The 20,860-nt window shown below is 42.2% G+C and overlaps 1 protein-coding gene across 2 annotated transcripts in view; it reads left to right on the forward strand.

The window, feature by feature from the left end:
- CRB1 (crumbs cell polarity complex component 1) overlaps positions 1 to 14,517 on the forward strand; it is a 97,225-nt gene extending 82,708 nt beyond the window's left edge. Inside the window, exon 12 of one of the 2 annotated variants that reach the window (XM_077182080.1) lies at positions 13,664 to 13,805. In XM_077182080.1, coding sequence (XP_077038195.1) covers positions 13,664 to 13,666 — 3 coding nt within the window. In that variant the 3' untranslated portion in view covers positions 13,667 to 13,805. Of the gene's footprint in view, positions 1 to 13,663 lie in introns of both variants that reach the window. The other variant, XM_077182078.1, reaches the window with a different exon arrangement.
- Positions 14,518 to 20,860: the final 6,343 nt, after the last annotated feature.

The raw sequence follows: 20,860 nt of genomic DNA on the forward strand, positions 1-20,860 counted from the left end.
CTTGGTATGAAACTCCATTCCTAATAACATCTGAAAAAAATTACACACTTTACTAGGCTTATGGAATATTACTCCACTGAAAAGGAATAAAAATAATTCCTGTTCTGAGAATCTGAAAAAAAATTGGTTTCAAATGATCAATAACATTTATCTATTTTGATACAGAGAAATGTTTAAATGAGAGGCAGAGCTTGTTACACAAATATCTGAATATTCTACCAATCCAAATGTGCAGCAAACACAACAGTCCTTGAATTCATTCAAATCATATTTGGTAGAAGAAATTATTCAGTTTTCCAAAAAAATAACAGCACTGAAGTAAAAAATGTGATATTGCTGTAATTCAAAGGACAAGGAAATCAGCAGCTTTACAAATCTTTGTAATTATTTAGAGTGAACAGATTTTGCACCAGTGGAGACAGCTTTGATTGTTGGTGGTCCCTGTGAAATGGAAGGGTAGGGATTCTGGGGATTCTCAAAAACATGAATACTTTGGGGTCTAATTTATCCATTACAGAAATAAATGGAAATACTCCTCTTTCTGGGGAAAGCACTGGTAACATCACAAGCTGTCCTTCTCTCCAAAGGGACAGGACCCTCTTTTCCCTCTTCTCCAAGCAGTAACCATTTGTGGGTGAATTAAAGGTGCAGTTGCTTCCCAGATCAGCCTGTAACAAGACCCTTTCTCCCCTGTTGGCTTTGTATCAGTGATGCAGGAACAGGAGGCATGGAGTGAGCACAGCCTGCCTGACACCTGGGAGCTGATAGTCTTGGAACACCACCAACAAAAAAACACACCAAAAAAACACAACCAACCAAAAAAACCCCAACAACATAAAACAAAAGTACACACACACAAAAAACTGCACACCCAAAAATACCCCCTACCCAAGCCAAAATAAACTCCAAAGAAAAGCCCAAACCTGCTCCCAATTAAATGACAAACTAGAGACTGAGCTCTGGGAGGGCCTGGCAACACCACCTCTTCTGCAGGGCTAATTTCACTTGGTATTCACCAGTGCTAATACACATGTCTGGTTTTATCTAGGCTCACTCTGAGCCCACAGTGAAATGGCAGCATAGGCACAGATTTTACACAGGGATTTCACTGTTGCCTTTTTCATCCCAAATGCTACCATTTTGTGAACTAACCAGAATATTGCACATAACAATCAGGCAGGACACTCCTGTTTCTCATGGAAAATGGCACCTGGTCCTTTCTTATTTTATTGTTTCCTTTAATCAAACACAAACCTCATCCAGGCTGAAAGAAAATGCTTGGTTTCTGTACATATGAAAATGTAACCCATCCTTCAAGATAGACCTAATGCCAGTAGTAAAGGTAGAGTCTCTGTCACTTTTTATAGGTTTGGAAGTCATTATCCCACCCAAATTGTCACCTGTGCTTTCAGTAGGTGATACTGCCAGTGGAACCCCAGTGGTAGCTGTGGGTCTGTCTGGGGAATGATGAGTCCCAAAAACCCCTCAGTGCTGCCAGTGTTGCCATTTCTGGAAAACACCAAAAAAAGGTGGTTCTGAAGGAGATCCTGGAGGCACAAAGTGATACTGAGGGAAATGAAATCACACAAATAAGAAAAATCATAAGTAAAATGGATTTGTAAAAGTCAAACAGATGGGGACAGCATTGAGCACCTCTTTAAGGTGCCCACGTGTTATTATCTTGTCCTTTACTAGGAAGTGGACAGAGAGAGAGAGAGAGAGAGTGAGCACAGTCTACCCCAGGATGCTTTAAACACTTTAAATCTACAACACCATTATTGGTAGAACCTGCTGCTAAGCAATAATCTCCAAACCAGTGAAGTTCTCTAGATGGAGTAGGCAGGAAAGGTAAATTTCCCTTCAGTATCAGCTACCCACTCTGCCTCAGAGGAGCACTCAGGCTTCTCAGACTGCAACTGACCTGGACCCAGAGACCTGAAACAACTTAATTCACTTCCAGAAAATTTGGAGGCAAAGATTCCTAGCTTCTGATTGTTTCTTTCCATCCTCTCCAAAAACTACTGATGAAGGAGGAAGCAGAAGTATTCTTCCAGGAGAAAACACTAATGTATGAAACTTCTGCCAAAATATATTAAACTTGTCTGATTTTCTTATTACTTTGCTAATGCATATGAGTTTGGGAATATTTTAAGGAAGGATGCAAGTATCAATCAGAAGAGCAACTCAGAGCCATACACATAAGCATTTTGGAATTCATTGATCACATTTTTACTTGAATTAAATGTCCTATTTGTGGTATGAAAAATACAGATAAACAGCAAGCAAAGTGTCAGGTCTGTGAGACTTCAGAATGGAACTTTGACAGAGGATGAACCATCTTGAACATTGCAACATGACCAGAGCCAGGTACTTTAACAAAATGGGCCATCACTGGCTTGAGGCAGTTACCAGTAGTGATGCTGGGGGCCAGATCCTTCCAATACCTGAAAATATATAAAACCAGAGCAGGCTTAAATCTGTAATAGTCCCATGGGGCAGGGAGTTGACCCTCAGGAAGAGAGAAGTGAGGACTGCACTCCAGGGTGTTTGCCTGAGGGGAGTCCTGCCTGGCCATCCTGGCAAAGAGCATCTGTCCTGGTGCTCAGGGAATGAGTAACCACAGGACAGTTGATGTGCAAGTGTGAGTTTAGTCCAAGAGCAGACTCTAAACTTGTAGTAGGCACATATGAGGGATTTATTACCAGTGTAAATGCAATATTGCAGTTTAAACAACAGAGAATGCCATACTTCACTCCAAAAAAATGTCATACAGCAAAAATGTCGGATGGCAACAGCTCCATGAAAGATCATCTGTCAGGCCCAGGTTCTCTTGCTCAGGGCTTCCTGCATTCCTGCCCCAGCAGCTGCACAGACACCCAGCAAGGCAGAGCCTGGAGGGCCCCCCTGGGCCAGACCTCAGCAGTGCCACTGGTAGTGCTGGAGCTGGGCAGGGCTGTGCTGCAGGGTGGGACTGACAGGCAGAGCTGGGGCAGAGGGAAGGGATTAAATTCAATCACTGCTTCCACCATGGGCTGCCTGACTGGTCATGGGCTAATTGTGTTTCTATTTCATGCCTCAGTTGCCCTCTCTGACCAAAGGCTGCTTTAAGGGCAGGCATTCTCCAAACTGAAAACTACTGAATAAGAAATAAGGCACCAGGATGGAGCTGAGAGGAACAGGCTGCCTGTTTGACAGCAGCCACTCACATCTGACACACGAGGAGTCAAAGAGGGGCTCTACCAGAAATACCTTACACCTGCATGCAGAGGTGACCTGACCACATGCACTGTAGAAAGTGCTACTTTCAGCCTGTACTGAGGAGATCTGAGTTAATCATCTGAGTTAAACAGACCTGGCCAGGAGCAGGGTGAGGTGGCCTCACAGTCAGCACTCCTTGCCTTGGAGGACCAGAGGTAAATTCAGTGAGCTGAGTCAGCAGACTTCTTTCCTATTTCCAAGAAGTATGATATTCAACAAAATCTGAAAGTGCAGGAATTCTTCTTAAAAGAAAGACATTGATAGGGTTGCCATTCCTTCCCAGCATACCAGGGTAAAACTCTCTAATCTGTAGTACAATGTATTTTCTGTTAGTTATCTTTAGGTGGCAGTAAGGTAAAAGCGTGGAGTAGAAAGTTAAAAGAAATTTCTACTCCATTTTCAGAGACCTTTCTCTCATGTGCTGTGCTGCTATAACACAGAAAGAGACTTTCTAAAACATTTGCACCTTCAGCAGATACCCAAAAAGCAATTATCAGAGTTGGCTTCATCCAGTTCACATTCAGATGCAAACCTGTTGAATGCCAGCAATACTGATACAATATTAATACATTGATACAATGATAGGTCCCATATTAGGTATGCAGTCCTATCCGAGAATCCCTGAGGACAGTGGTGAGATTCAGAGGTAGACTCACACTCACACAATTCTATCAACAAGACAACACTTAAAAAAAGATAAAAACTAACTCTGCTAACAAATTAAAGGTCTAAATCAAGACTGAATTATTATTAACACAGCAGTTTTTAGATTTTTTTTTTGTTAAACTTTACCTACATGCACCTCTTCCAAAGTCTCTCCTGAAGCTAAACCATAATGATTTTTGCTGTCTCAAATCAGCTTTCTACTAGAAAAAAAACCCCAGCCAGTGGGATAAAAACATACTGAAAGTTTTTATCCAGGAATATAATTAGCAAGTAACGTGACAGTGTCACGTAGCATGCTAAGGCAATGTTATGTAGCCAGTGAAGGTCTATCTTACACTATTAATATTTACAGTTGGAAGCAGGAGATGGCTGCAATCGAAGTGCTGCTCCCAGCAAAGGCTCGCTGCTGACTCGATACCTTGCTGTCTGACAGTGTGAGACAGTCACAGTGCTCCTTACTTCAGCACCACTTGACAGCATCCTATTAATGCTAGGTAGCAACACATGGCTGGTTTGCAGGAGCTCAGCACCAGGAATGGAGAAGAATTTCATGGAACAGTTTTGAGATCGTTGCCTTCGCTTATTAGCAGAGAAGCAGGGATGGAAAGTGTCTGGCAGTTACAAAATTGGGCAGGAATTGTAACAGGCTGTGCTATGCCATACACAGCTGACCCACCTGTTTATTGTGCAGCACTGGACAGAGCAGTTTCTCATTCCCACAGAAAGCAGGGAGAGGCAGGGCTCTCAATTTCAGCACCGAGTTTCAGCAAGAGAACCAGGACCTGGGGGAAGAGGAGCAGAGCCTGCTACCCATGGTCACAGGCAGGGAGCTCAGCCCACAGGAGATGGCTGCTTCCTTTGTCAGGCTGGGCTTTGATGGCTCCTTGGGGCTCTTCTCAAAGACCTGATTAAGAAATAAAAGGACACCTACCACTAACATCACTGATTCAGAAAGAGATCTTTAACCTCAGCTGCCACGTGCTGAAAAGTGGAGTTTTGAGCAACTCCACGTTGTGCACAAGTCAGGTTGTGCAAATCCATTACAGTTAATTAGGCTGACAATTCCTAACACAGGCAAATCCTATCTGGTGAAAACAATGTGCAAGGAAACACATTAGTGAGGAGAAACAACAAGCAAGTATTCACTCAGACAGTACTTCAACATTGCAAATACCTCAGCAAAATCTCTCTTGCTTTTTTTTCCCCCTGTACAGAAGAGATTGGTATCTAGAATGACAGATAAAACATACATGGAAAAAATCAGAAAAGCAGAGGTTTGGAACAGGAATGGTTTAGGTGCTTCCTTGACTCAGCTGTTGATAGCCTACATTACCCTTCTCTGCCCCATTCTCTTCTCCAAATGCTGTCATTACCATCATTAGTGTCACAACATTGTTCTGCATATGCTGCTCTGACCAACACCTGTGCAATCAATGAAAAAAGCAGTTTTGAAATTCATTCTTCTTTCTTATAATTATAACTATTTCACTCTGTCTACTGAACCTCTCTCCATCTCTTTTCCTTGTAAACTGTCCTGCCCTCATCCTCAGCACTGTAGCATCTTTTCTTATTCTTCTCCTGTTTGGGGCTTTAACCTCCTGACCCCTGCACACTCACTTCACTCTCCCATGACAGCAGACTTCCTCAAAAGGGCCTGTGTGTTCTTCCAAATCCCTCTTCATGTGCCACTTCTACTGTAGCAGCTCCAGGGATGCAGTAAACTCAACCTGGCCACATGCAGGGAAAAACAGAAAGCCAGCCTTTTCAGTGATAGCCTTGAGTTTAAATATCTCCCATTTCTTCCTGCAAGATGCTTGCCTGATGAGGCTTTTATCCACCACCAGGATGTACTCACACAGAATCTGCTGTCTCAAAGCAGTTATGCCCTGTGAAGAAACACCACCTGATACACTGTGCTGGCAGCCACGCACAAAAATAATTCTGTATGATGCCCCAAAGCATTTCCCAAACTGGAAAAGGATGTTGCACCCCAGAGACTGACACCTTTACTAAAACATTTGTCTAGTCTGTGATATAGCAGCTATGGGACAAACTCCTCCTCAGCATGGTTTGCCTGGATTTGCACCAGCTATAGATTTTTCCCTCTATTCCTTTCAGAGTGCAGCAGATGGTGAAGTTCCTACACCAGAGGCTGTCAATAGAATTTTAAAAGGCATCTCATAACAACACATTGGAGCTGCACATTTAATCTGTGCTGCACCACTCAGATGATCTTAAAAAGAGCTGGAACACTGACAAAATTAGCACTGGCAGTTGCTGCAGGAGCACTATCAAGGAGCCTTCTCAAAGCCCCCAGCTCAATGAGAGCTGCCCTCCCAAACTGGCACCCAAATCACTGCTCCCTGTGCAATCAACACTCTGCTGCCCAAAAGGCATTCAGCAATCTGGGAGATACTGATCCAGCAAAACAGCTGATACAGATTTTAAGGGGCTGCTTATGTACTTTTGGGTGCATGGCTGAGCTCATGCACAGTGTGGTGGCCAAAGCCAGGACTACTGTTCCTTCTGCCTGACAGACCATCCCAGACATACTGAACTCCTCTGTTTCCATGTCTGGACTGCTTGCATTAAACAGTTCATACAAACCAGATATCAATACTACAATAGCTAAAGAAATTATAGTTACTGTAGGTAGCCTGTTCTTTAAAGGTTAATTCCTAAAAGTGAGCCTTCCAAGCTGGAAAAGCTTTGTGGCCAAAAGGCTGATACTGCCAAGACAAGGCCACCTAAGCCATGTATTGCTGCATGTACCAGCACTGAGGAGGGGGCAAATTGCTCTGATTTAAATACAGCACTGTTTAAAGTGATCTGGGAATGGTCCTGCAGCCCAGTGTGGGGAGGAGGAGGTCTGGGTAAGCTGGTCTGACTGGGAGATCAGGACTAATGTGAACAACACCCTTGTTCCACTGCAGTCTGCTTTACAATTTAGTTGCAACACTTCAGAGAGCTCCGTCTCCAATCTCCAATTTCTTGCTCCACTATAATTAGAACAAACCTCCTCATTAACTTCTGTAGTGTCACAACAGTGCAACTTCACGTGCCAGGAGGGAGGCTGTCAGAATTTCTTAATGAGGTGCTTTCTCTGCAAGCCCAGCTAAATCCTAGACTTCAATCATCTCCATCTTCATTTTCTCACAGACTGCCACAGACATAATTCTTCCTTCATAGTAAAGATTGCATTTTTTCTGATCTATAGCTGGTCAAGCCAGATGACCAATTTATCATTATAGCAACTAACATGAATTCTCTCCATGCTTTTTCCTTGATTTCAAGAACTGTCAGAAAACTGATAGTTGACATTTTTCAGGAAGGAATCAATTAAAACTGTCAGGTGTCAGCTAAGACAAACTATTCAAACTACATTATATAAAAACATATACTATAAAGAGGTTGTAGTGAACAAAATTTCTTCAGAGACATTTCAAGAAAATACTCAGATAATAACACCCACCAGAAAACAAAAAAGAAATCTAAAAGATTACTTAAAATCTTTCTCCTTCAAGATGAACTGCCTAAATACTGTGGATATTCTGCACACAGAATTAGTCACCTAAGTTTTTTCTTCAGCCATGTCCACAGGGGCAGGTACAGGACTCAGAGCCTCGTTCAGGCCCTCCAGGCAGTGGGATTGTATTTCCCTACAGCTATCAGGAAAATAACTCAGGGGCTGATGGCAGAAACAGCAACAGCAATGCTGGAAATTCAAGATGATCTACAGCTCTTGAGATACTGAGGTTCAGAGATATTTTCAGAGGGCTACAGAGGGAGATGAGGGACAACAGGATAGCCTCCTCCCAGTGAACATGGGCCCAGCACAAGTTGCTCAGATACAGAGGAAAAAGCAGTGATGCTCCCTTGGGGTGCTGCCCTGCATACAGAAGGCACCAGAGCCAGTTTGTGGCGCCTACAGACCCCCCTGATCTGGAGCTCTGGGCTGGCTGCCTGCAAGGAGAGGCAGCCACACCTCAGGCCACTGAGATCTTCAGGTGTTCAAGGCTCCACAGCTGAATCTGGTCCTACAAACTGTCCTTTCCTTACTCATAAAGGATGCAAAACTAGAGAAAAGCCTTGCAGCAGTCTTCCTAGGTCTGTTTTAAACTCTTGCCTTCTGCCTCTCAATCTGAGAGAATTCAAATACTTTTCTTACCATGTAATCCTGAAACTTGTTAGGCACCAGGTTCACAGTACAGCAAATACTGCACCTCTCAGGAATCACTCCAGGGGACAAGAGGAATGTCTGTACAATGCAACTGCCACTTTTGAAGCCCACAAGATGAACTGAAGAGTTCTGAGGTCTGCAGAAGGAAAAGGAGTTGGTGGTCTCACTCATGATAAAGAGTGGAAAATCAGCTAAAGTGCAATAAGTCCTGCTTCCTTTGTTGCTACAGGTGCCAAAGCAGCAAGGAGTAAATTATCCAAGGACCTGAAAAATAACTGTTTGTAGATACATTCAAAGATCAGTGCCCACATGGACAACAGCATGAAGCAGGAACCCAGGATAAACCTTTAAAGGATACAGCAGTTAAATAAAATAGGTGATGTTTATAACATCTTAAAAATAATTTGCCTTTTCCAGTGGCCTGTGCAGTGTTTGGCTTCACATGAATCTGTGCTCCTTAAATGAGTCCCAAACATGAGATGATGATTATTATTATTATTATTATTACTACTACTTGAACTCAACAGCCCAACAGCTCTTGGAACATGGTGGCTGGTGTTTAGCACAAACAGAGCAGCTACCTTTTGCAGGTGATATGAGGGAGAGCAATAGGCCACAGTTTGCTAAGGTGAAAAAAGAAAATCACAGAAAAAAGGGACTTCCTGTGCCTTCATTTAATGTACTTTTATTAGAACAAAATCAATCTATAGATTTATGGCCACTTCATTGCTGTTGAAAATAAACTGTAGCCTCACAGGCTGGGGTTATCAATGCACCTCATGATAACAGATCTGTGTGTGCCTGACTGGATTTCTCCTTGAACTACACAAATTCTTATTTGAATTCAGCCTGTAAGAGAAAGAAGTTCCAATAAGATGGCTGTAAATCCTCTGTGAAATGAGCTCAGAATATCTATGGGCCTTTTAATCAAGTAATGGCTTTTCTCTGGCTGCTCCCTATTATCCCTATATGCCCCCAACCCTTTCAAAGTAACTCTGCCATGGATTAGGACTACTCAAGGCAGTTGTTACCACAGCAAATGGCTGTGATTTGGAAGCAGTAAATCTGGGCAGCAGGGATCAGATGTTCTTACCAGGAATGAGCTGATAACCTTGTGAGCAGTGTCAGGACTCGGGATCTGAGACTTGCCCAGCAAAAGCTCCAGTGCACATGAGCAGCTGCAGAAATCCCAAAAAGCCCCACCCGTGGCAGGGAAGGGAAGTCTCTGGGGTTTGTCAGTCCCTGTGTTTTAAAGCCTGCCTTGATGTCTCTGTCTGGAGATGCATCCAGAACCAGGCACATTCTGAGCAATGCTAAAATGAAGGTGGGATAATCCCTCCTGCCCAGGCACAGAGGCAGGCAGCTCCTGCCTCCAGAGCACATCACACACCCCACAGACACCTCCAGGGAGCGCCTCCCCATGCAGCAGCACCCCAAACATACACTGGGTTGATAAATGCCTCTAATTCTGACTTCTGAACTGGGCCCTTCTCATTCAAAAAGTGCATCAAGGAACCAGAGCAGAACAATAAATCTATTTCCATAACCAAATGAAAAGCAAAACCCAGAGCTATAATGAAATGTCACTCTATTCAATTATTTATTTATGCAATCTAAATACTAAAAAAAGAATTTAAATTTAATAATTAAATCGTAGGAAAAAATAATCCATTTTGATGCAAACTACTAGTCAAAATCCAAAAGACTTGACTTTAGAAAAAGATAAAGATTTTTTTACCTGCATTTTCTCCTGGCTTTGCAAATGAAGCCATCCACTACATGAAAACTAAATTCCACCATGTTTTTTTCTTTCCTTTTTAAAAATTTTTGCCAAAATAAACTTGTCACCTGACGTCTAAAGGTATATAAATAGAACATCCTAAAAAAAACAAAAACAATTTCGTGAGAAGCAGATAGGCTTTCCAATGGTAGCAAACCCCATTTTGTTGGTTTCATCTTGCCATCAACATCCATTTCCACCAAGGATGCAGCTTTTACTGCAGCTCCTCTATATTAGGGGTTCTTAAAACTGTTCTGTCACCAAATACCTTCTGAACAGGCTCATAAGATAATTCAGGTTGGAAGAGCACTCAGGAGGTCTTTCAGTCCAGCCTCAAACTGTAATGAGAATCTCTAAGGTACTGCCCAGCCAGTTAATTAACCCTCCTTCATTTACCTTGCATATATTTCGTTATTCATAAGCAGTGCTGAAGTTACATTCAGTAATAGCTGTGATCACAAAAAATGTGTTATTTATTAGCAAGGATTCTTTCTGACAATCACAAAGTATGGGGGTAGGGGTGTTGCATAGGCTTCCCTAATAACAAAGGTTTTCAGCAAAAAAATTCGGGAACTTGTTTCTCTTCACAAGCTCCCAGGTGTCCTGTGGTGGTTTGTTTTTTTTTTTTTTTTGTGCCAAGAGAAAATTAAGTTTTTCTTGCTCTGTCCATTCCTTTCTAGAGCTTTCTTTTTCTGCTCTTGAAGCTCTGGGCCAAAGAGCACCTCTTGCTGGGTACTCTGTAACAGCCTTGTGACAAACACACCAAAAATCTGTCTATTGCCACCTCAGCACTCCGCTCAGCAGCCAGGGCTTCACCAGTTAATGTGGGGAAGGAATGGTGGTATGAAGCTGAAAATTCATATTAGAATGAGTCCTAGCCCCTTAGGATGCCCCAGACCCTCAGCCAGGGATCTGGGACATGGGTGGAGCACTGAGATGAGCAGACACACACGAGAGCAGCCCCAGGGCACTGTGAGACATCCCAGAGGTTCACAGCTCAGACCCATCCATGGTGGAAGCACCAGCAAGGACTGGCCAGAAAAGCCTGAAGCACTGATATGGGACCTTTCCTTTCAAACTGCATTTTTAGTGACCACTCCCTTCTATCATGCAAAGTACAAGTATGGTCAGCGTCAGAAAACCTCTTTCCCACTCTTTCAGCAGCACTAATGTTACTAAAAATGCTGCTCAACCCTTTTATTTTTGGAATCACCAGTTACAATTATTTCAGTCTATCATCATCACCGAACACGCAGTGAACAGACTCTGAGATGACAGGGGACAGAGCTTTTCAGATATTTTTTTCTAGATCAGCCAGCTGATTTTCCAAATTAATTTAACAATTCAGCCATTAATTACTAAAGAAGCAGTTGATTTTGATGGGACCAGACTGCAGAGCCTTCTGGCAACTCTTGTTACCAGTTCAGTGCAACTGCTAAGGGGGTACCTCGTATTGGAAACTTCAGCAGGGAGCTGTGGGGTGATAACCCAGGGGACAGCACTGGAACATCAGGGGCGTTTGATCAATAGAATCCACCTTAAAAGATGAAGGCCTTTTTTTTTCACATTTAGAAATAAGAAGCAATACAGACATAGAAATAAAGTTAGCTTATGTATCTTACCATGGTAAACCCCCAGCTCTCCAGACACTGATCAGTGGGGTAACTTCTTTTACATATTGGCTCAGGATGGGTAAGGTTTCTCTAAAAAGTAACTATTGCAACATTTTAAAAATGCCTGTTATGATGATTTTAATTTGAGAATGACATTTAGATGTGTGACTCCATTGTAGCAAGTCACAAGCTTTTTCTTCACCCCAATTCTTTGCAAAAAGTTCTTCTTTAAGAAATCAAATTAATTTGAAGGTTATCATAAATGAAATGATACAGAGAGACATGCTTGCAACAGGAATGGAAAGAGTATGGACTGGAAGAGTGGAGACTGAATTCAGAAATTTCACATATCAGAGGCGAGGCCATACCATCCATTTGCCTGTGGTAGTGAATTTCTCTTGAAAATGACCTGTTCAACCCCAGAATCAGAGTTAACCTGGACTATCTTAGTCCTTATTTTCCCAGAGCAGGCAATGAAAATAAAAGAGAGCTTCTGAGAACAAAAATTCCATTAAAAATTTGCTGCCTCTCTGAGACAAGAGGAACAAGGGTCATATAGTCCAACAGAGTACAGAGCAAAACTAGGATCTCAAATATGTCTGTAACACCATCCAAAGATGAAATAACCTTCCCAATTCAATACAATTTAATAGACCAACATGCTTCATGCCACCTTGTTTTAGAGCAGTAGTCATTTGGTCTGACACCTGCATTATATTAGTCCTATTGGGAAAAATGTATTTAAAATCCCAGGGACCATATATTTAGCCATCAAGGACAGAGGAAAATATCCTAGTCGATCATTTATCCCCTGGAGAGAACCCCTGAGCCAAACTTGCTTTTACTATTATAGCAGGACCTTTTCCATCAGTGTGGAATTGGAGAGAGGAAGAAAGAGGCAGGATTGGTTTATTGTTTTCCCTCTGGCATTGCTGCTCTCTGGCAAAGGCACGAGTCAGGGATGCACACACAGAGCATCCATTTCCAGCACATCCATCCTGAGTGCAAAATCATCCCCATGCTCTGCACTGGGACTGCCCTTCCTTAGAAATGACGAGTAAGCAGGTCACTAAAATATCCTGAACATGGAGCAGCTAACTGGGAAACAGGCTCTGACCTGCTGTTTTCTGTTTCTAAATATTTGGAGATTTGAAAGTTCAGCCTCAAGCACGCATCCATCTCGGGCAGTTCAGCTGTCACTTGTAATACAAATCAGATGATGATGGATGGCACAATCTGCCCAGAAGTTCAATTCCTGCTAGGGTCATTCTGTCCATAGTGACCACTTTTCCACACTAACCACTTCATTGCTCTCCTCACCATAAGCATTTTTTACACATGAAAGTGCATACATAGATGTGTACAAAATGCTCATCTACCAACTATAAAATTTCTCTGGTCTGAAGCTTTCCAGCTGACAGATTGGTTTATGTGCACTCTGCCTTCTGACATTATTACATTTCCCACTGCCACATGAAAACTGAAAAAAACCCAAAAAATCAGAGCATCCTTACATTCATCCTGTACTGTACTGCTCATGTTCCTGTACATGAACCTATGAAGTCTGTATGCGGAAGAGCTGCTTGAATATTTTAAAACTTACTTGTGAAAATATACTGATTATGCACTATTGTGCAGCCTCTAAATGCTTATTTCATGCAAAAATGCTGGTAGAAAAGTTTACTGGTAGGAGTGTCTGTAGAAATACTACATTTCACAATATTTAAAGAGAAATTTCTATATAAGTAAGTGTATATATATATTTATATATTTTTATATATATATATATGTAAAAATATTCATATAAATTTTACTCCTCCAGCAAGAAATGTAACTCAATATATGTTCAAATTAGCTCATAGGAATGATAGAAATAGTGAATTTTTAGGAAATATGAAGGAAATATTGGAATATAGGAAATATAATAATATAGGAAATTTCTAGGAATAATGAATTTTTACTGAAGTGGTTAATAATTGCCGAATTACTAGTGCAGCCCACAGACATATTAACTTGCAGGTTATTTTCAAGGTAAGGAAGCTGTCAAAAGAAGTGGGTCCTTACAGGAAATTCATCTGCCTGGAACACTAAGCATGCAGTCACACTCTAGGAGGCCAAAGGATGAAGTGGAGGGGTTAGTGAAGTTAATGTGTTAATTCCCTGCAGTAAATGGTGCTCCAGCAGTGATCACCCACGTGAAGCCTGTCCATAGAGTGGTTTCTGTTCTCCCTCTGGGGCAGCCCGGGTGTGTCTCCGTGTTCCTTGGTGGCAGTGACCTGGCAGTGGTTTCCATCCTTGCAGCTGGCAGGGGACGTGCTCTCGAGCGTGTTCGCGGCCGTGGGCTCGGTGACGCTGGCGCTGCTGGTGCTGCTGTCCCTGGCCATGGCGGTGTCCGCTGCCACCGCCACCAAGCGCGCCACGCAGGGCACCTACAGCCCCAGCCGCCAGGAGAAGGACGGCTCCCGCCTGGAGATGTGGGACATGCTGCAGCCACCGCCCATGGAAAGGCTCATCTAGGAGAAGGCAAAGCTGCTGCTCCGCCCTCAGACCTGGCTGAAAGGGGACTCTGTACATATGTTAGATACAGTCATCTTCCTTCTGATAAACACGACAATGATTTTTTCACTGCTTTCCTTTTAAGTTCAATAGTGAACCAAGGACATTTATCATTGCTTTGGACCATCCAAGGACAATTTTTATTTGCACTGGAACTCCAGCCTTGATAATCAGCAGTAGGCATTATGGACAGTAATGACTCCTGGGATAAATGCAACTGTCCTGAACACCACACAGCAAACAGCTTCTCCTCTGCACTCTCCTTTGGCTGCCTGGCAATCACTGCTGCAGAAGATGATGCAGACAAATCAACTAAGCCTGTACAATAAAGACAATGTAATTCTCTTATCAAAGGGTTTAGTGCTAGAGCTGTGTCTCGGTGTATCTTCTTTCATCTGTTAATCAGGGATTAAAAGGAAGCTGTGTGAAAATTCTCCAAAATAAATGCTTCAAATTTGTTTTTCTTTCTTCTGGTTCTTTCGTTTTACTTGCTGCCCCTCCACCTTCTACTAAAATGAAGGTGAAATGAATTTCAGTTTCCACAAAAGCATATATTTCTCTTAGGATAAAAGACTGTGACTTAAAATACCCAGTGGGCACAACCTGACCTGTTAGGAGACATGAAATCTAAATATCCTAAACAAATTGTGTGCATCCACCCTACTGCCTTTTTCCTATTACAATATTACCCAATGGTCCCTTTTAGAAAATTATTGCTTCTCACATTGCAAACGTACATTGGCCACCAAAAAGCATGCTCAGAAATGTTTCCTAAAGCTCATGGAAAATACCAGGGAAGAGGCAGAAGTGGCCTACAGGTAGAAGATTGGCTTGAAAATAACTGGGACAAACTCGGTCCTTCTCCTGGAGCTCAGACTTCTCATAAGATCATAGGCAAATAAATTTTTATGCCTCAATTTTCCTCTTTTAAAACAGGAATAATCCTATTTAACTACCTCATAAACCTCAGCAGCAAAAGAGTTGCTTTGTGGAAAAAGAAACAAATGCATGAAATGTAATGGAGAAGCTTGGAAGAAATCTTGTAATGAAACAGACAATTACATTGATGTAATAAAAATCACATTGACACATAATGCAATGAAACAAACATTTGATACGAAGACATCTTGTAATGAAATAGACATTTGAAAATGTAAATTAACAGTTGGACTCAATGATCTTAAAGGTATTTTCCAGCCTTAACAAATGTATGATTCTATGTGCCAAAAATGCTCCCAGGTCAAAGGGGTTTTTGGAACGTAGAGGCCAAATTGAGCTATAACTCATGCAGTCAAGTTTCAGATGTAGTCAAGTAATTAAATCACAAACATTTCTCCCACACAAACTGAACCCACAATAAGGAGGCAACAGAGTGGAAAGTGCATGCAGGCATTTCTTTCTGCACTTCAGCTCACATGTGCCCACAGTGGTGAAACCTCCCAGACAAACACATCAACCCCCAGATGATTATTCCAGGAGTTACATAACAGAGTATGCAACTCAGTATCCTAGAGTTTAACTCATTTTTCAATTAATGATCAATTCATAACTGAGTTTGGATGACCCCTTAAGGGATTACTGAAGATCAATGCCACTCACATTCATTTTTGTATGAGATGATTAGCAGTAACTATGATAGTAAGCACATTCAGGACTTTATGCAGTCCTCATCAATATCTTTCAAAACAAGGCTCTACAGAAAATGTGAGTGGATAGTTGGATTCAAGCTGAGTTAGAGAAGCAGAATGTAGTCACAGGAAAAATGCATGACACGTTTTATTCCAGCCAAATTTACAGCTTTACTTCTGAAGCTTATTATTTCAAATGCAATCGCTGTTGTACAGCTGCAGTCTGAATTCAGAGAGTTCAAAAGACAACTGAGGAAAGAGTGGAAGAAGAAGTAACTAAAATTATGATAAGAGAGAGCAGAAATTCTTTTCTCTGGATCTTTTCAAATCATGGCTTTATGTAATTACAGAAGCAGTAGCCTTTAATTGAAACTTTCTTTAGCCCAGCTTTTGCCCCATGAGGCACCGCTGAGGCATAATAAAGCACCCCATAAAGTGTGTTAGGTGGGATCATTTCTAGAGAGATACATAAACACTGGGCAGGGGGAAAGGAAGCAACTGATTCAGCAGAGAACAGCAGCACATGAAGATGAGAGACCCCAAGGGAAGCAGAAATTATTTGTGTGGATACCCATGGGTTTTGCCCCACTCACAAAAAAGCTGTGAGACACCCAAAGACAAACTATGCCAAGAAAGTGGCCAAGTGGGCAAAGACATGGGAGGCTGTGATGACAAGGGGGCAAACAGAGGTTTAGAGCAAGCTTTGCTGCTGAGGTTTATGAGTGAGTGAGGAAGAGGAGGCTGGGAAAAGCCTGGGGACAGCAAACTGCACACCAGGGCAAATCTGGAAGAATGAATTAGGCCCAAGCAGCAGAAGCAGCACTGGACTAACAAAGTGGATGCAAAGAAGATGCTTCCACACACCAGTTTTATGCTTTTGGTTTTCTGGTCATCTGAGAAAATTGATAGAGATGTCAGGGAATAGCAGAGATAGAGAAAGAAAAAGAGAAATTAGGTCATATCAGAAATAGCAGTAGAATGGTTATAATAAAGATCTAACTTTGAACTCTGCCCCTATTTGAGCAGGAGGTTGAACTAGATGACATCAGCAGGTCCCTTCCAGGCTTAATTATCACCTCATCCAAAGAAAAATGACAAAAGGGAGAAAGCAGCTGAAGATGGAGGCAGTTTGCCAGGAGAACTATCTTGAAGGAAAGCACAAGGAAAGACAGAACAAGAATAAGGAAGTAGCTGAAAAGTAAATCTGTTCTTCTCTGTGGTTTGACTTTCTGGATGAAATTTGGGAGACAGCTGAAAAACAATCTGCAGAGATGTAATAAAATATTCCAGAAAGTGTTGCCACAGAGAGAATCTTTAGGGCTGAGCAAGATACCCAGGAGCGTGTACAGAGGAAGGAAGAGGCAGAGAAGATGAAAGCCTGAAGACTTTTCATACAGACCAAAGAGAGTTCAGGAGGAATATGCTCCTAGAGAATTAAAAAGACACCCATAAAAGCACAACAAAGAGAAAAATCTCACAGTGAAATATGAATGTGGTTTGTAGAAAGTAAGTCAAGGAGACAGAAGGCAGGGGAAAAACCTTTAAACTAAGATTAGAGTAAGTTGTGATTGCTGTCAGCCTCGGTGGAGAGGAAGTGATAAAAGTAAGATGGTGGAAATTCACAGAAAAATGAGAGAAGAAAAGGAAATGAAAGCAAATGGCACTTGAGGGAGGTGGAGGCAAAAGCTGGATCGCAGCAAGGGTGAAGCTGGACTTTCACAGCAGTGAGGCCAAAGGAAACAGTGGGAGGATGATGGTGAGTCAGGAATGAGAATTACCTATTGAAACAGGTCTGTGTAGAGGAACTCACAGGGAGCATGTTTTACTTCAAAGAGGAATTAAAATGTGAAATATTCAAAAGTCTATGATCTTATAACCAACAAACAAAAAAAAGGCCCAGAAGGCAACAAATGTCATTCCCAAACACACTTCCTGAAAATCTGAATTAATGAAGCAACATCCAAAGGCAGCAGGAAGGTAGATGCTGCAGCTGGAAATGCTCAGTGGCAGCCTGGAGAAGCACAAAAAGTCCCCAAGCTGTTGCATCATGAACATGCCATAGTAACCATAATATGCATGGTTAGGAAGACTGACCCTTCTGGGCCTAGTCTCAACCAGGGAACCACAGCTAAAACAAAAGAGAATACATTTTAAAGAGTGTCTAATAACATCCCTGATGAAATTTAACCCACAGATTAAGACAGAGATAGCAGATGCCAAGGTATTTTCTCCTTCTCAGCTGAGGGGTTTAATAGAATGTACAGAAGCACAGACATTCAGGGAGGAGCAGTAACATCCAGGAGTTGTGGAGAGCATGTGTGCTGCTATAAGGAAAAAATACTGAAATTGGCTTCTGGTTTCCAAAAAGGCACTGGTAACCTCTACTACTGTGGTGGGATCTCCACATAAAATTCCATTTGTTTAATCTCTCTCACTATTTGACTCAAAAGCTTGAAGTATAATATATTATTTATGACCACTTGCAACCTATCCATTAAAGAAAAAAAAAAGCTCAATATACTCCCAAGCCTTACATATTTAACCTTCTCTTCATGTCTAAGAGCCTTCTACAAAGAAAGAGAAGGTGATAGCCTAGAACACAGTCTGCCCTGCACCAAATCCCTCCAAAGATACTCAGAGGCAGGGGAAGGATGAAGCAACCTACCCTCCTTTCATGGTCTATTCCCTTTGCCTTGGAAAAAGGTGGCATCCAACCTGTGAAACAGTGAGCATTACCTTGCATTATGTGCCTTCTCTGTTTTATGTAAAATTCACTGTTCCTTCTCTCGATGTACATAATATGGCCATAGTTTAGATGCTCTATTCTTATTACTGTTTTGCTCTGTGCAGGATCAAAATGACCAATAAATAAGGATTATATCAAAGCCTGTATTACTTTTGCTTTATGGGATTCTTTCATCCTGCAATTACAGAGGAAATGGTCCCCAGATCAGAACAATATTTACAGTTTAAGAAGTCATGCTTGCCATTAGAAATAAAGTGATCAAGAAACATTTTCCATATTTAGGAATGAGGTGCACAGTGGGAGCTGCCAGCCTCAGCACTGCAATCTGCACCATCCTCTGCTGCAGCCACACCAACCCACTGTCCTGGGCCATCAAAAGGATGTGTTTGTGCCAGGTCCCAGGGTGGCACAAATCAATACAGCCCCACAGATGCTAATTTATACAGGCTGAGAAGCTGTATATGCTCTGGTTTTGAAATTACTGCTGCCTTCCCAGCACTGTGGACGAGCACAGGCAGAAAAGTGGCAGAGCTGTAAGGATTTGCGTCACTTAATGGAACTCCCATTTTCTGCTCTCTTCAAAAGCCTTTCTGTTACTTTTCAGTAAAGGTCAATAACCTCAGAAGCCAAGAATCCTACTGCCTCTAAAGCACCAGCACCCTGACAGGGCACCCTGGGAGCAGTTCAGCTCCTCTGCAGCCTGGCTGCAGAACAGGACACCTCCAGGTAAGACACAATTCCTTCCCTCTGAGCAGTGCCCAGCCCTTCCCCAATGGCCTGGGAGCAGCTGACTTCCCAAATAGCAGAAACTAAGGAGGCAGCACCTAAAGAAACCACTCCCAACAGTGAAAAGATGCCTTTGAGGCTCACTTCTGGTCCCTTCCATACTCTGCAGTCTCCTTCCCAGCTGAGGCCTGCCATTCCCACAGCCCTGTCCTCTGATCCTCTTGGAAGAGGCATCTGTGCTCACCCCAGCCCTCTAAAGGTCTGTCAGGAAGGCAAAGAGGTTGCTGAAAATTCTCTTGGCAACAATTACAGCTCATTTTGTAAAAATGATACACCCAGGAGAGAAGGTGAATGTGAACTTTTGTGAGAATTTTTTTTTCTCAGTATGTTGGCATGTAACCAACCAAACTCAAGCAGCAGCATCCTGTGCTGCAGCCAGAGCAGCACTGTGCACCCAGGGCAAGGCACTTTGAGCACTGCCAAATAACCACAGAGTACTTTGGTGAATCCAAATCCCTCAAGGTATTACTCTTATCTCCTCCTTTGATAAGAGTGTGCCAGCCACTGTTTCCATGTCACAGATTCCCCATGAGGAACTCTGTGCCACAGGCTATGTTAAGCATCATTAGGTGGTTTTTACAAAAAAAAATTTCCAATCCTTTTGTTTTTCAGACATCTAAATAAAAGTTTGTGTATTCTTCAAAAACACAAGTTAAAGCAGGAGAATCCAAGTGTGCCAAAGGGATTTCTGGGTAAGAGTATTTCACTGCCTAGATCAATAGCATCTCTTAAGCCTCAGCATGAGGAACAGCTCCAAAACCATGAAACTCACATTTGCCAATATTTTAGTAAGTGAATGTTGCTAAGACCTCATTCTCCAAAGATGATCATGATCTGACCTTGTGGTGTTTAAATAGAAAACACTGCTTTTCTGTGTTCTCTGGAAGAGGAACACCAACACCACCACCACCATGGATTTGTTTCACTTTCTTTCACTCAAGGAAGCACAAAAATTCTTACTCATTTCAACAAAATTGAATTATCCTTCTATTGAGTACAACTGAGTGATCTGAAACTTCCAAAGTACATTTCACAGACTTACACCTATAGGTCACGCTACTTTCCAGCTGCAGCTGCCCATTCTCAGGTGGGGAATCCTCTCCCTTCCCACATCTCCAAAATACACCTTCTGCTCCTGCAGGACACGAGTAAGCATCTGGCCCATCCAGGTTTTTGGCCAGTGATAAGCCAAGCCACAATTTTTGTCATTGTCTACATCTGGCTAGTGATTATTGTTCCACAGATGCTAATTAACAATAAACTTCATTTAATTTACAGTATTAAATAGAGAAAATAGTTGAAACGCTTTTTAAAATGTCCATAATAAATACAGTCCTACAGCAGAAATCTTGTCTCCAGATAAGAGACAGCAAAGTCTTTTCCCCAGCCCCAAATGTCTGCTCCATGTTTTATTTAACACAAGCCCCAAGTCTCACTGCAGGACAAACCTTACATGTGTAATGTCACATAACATCAGGAATCACGGATCAGAGGATTTTGGCCAAGTTCCTTTTCCTGTGCTATTCAATCACCTCTCAGCTAAAGAAAACTGACACCTCTGAAAACAATTCAAAAAAAGAGCATCAGATTAGGCATTGTAACTCAATAAAGTTGAGCAGTGAATAGCTGACACCACTAGAATTTTGC

The sequence above is a fragment of the Agelaius phoeniceus genome, chromosome 8, assembly GCF_051311805.1.
Source record: "Agelaius phoeniceus isolate bAgePho1 chromosome 8, bAgePho1.hap1, whole genome shotgun sequence".
Classification (NCBI taxonomy): Eukaryota; Metazoa; Chordata; class Aves; order Passeriformes; family Icteridae; genus Agelaius; species Agelaius phoeniceus.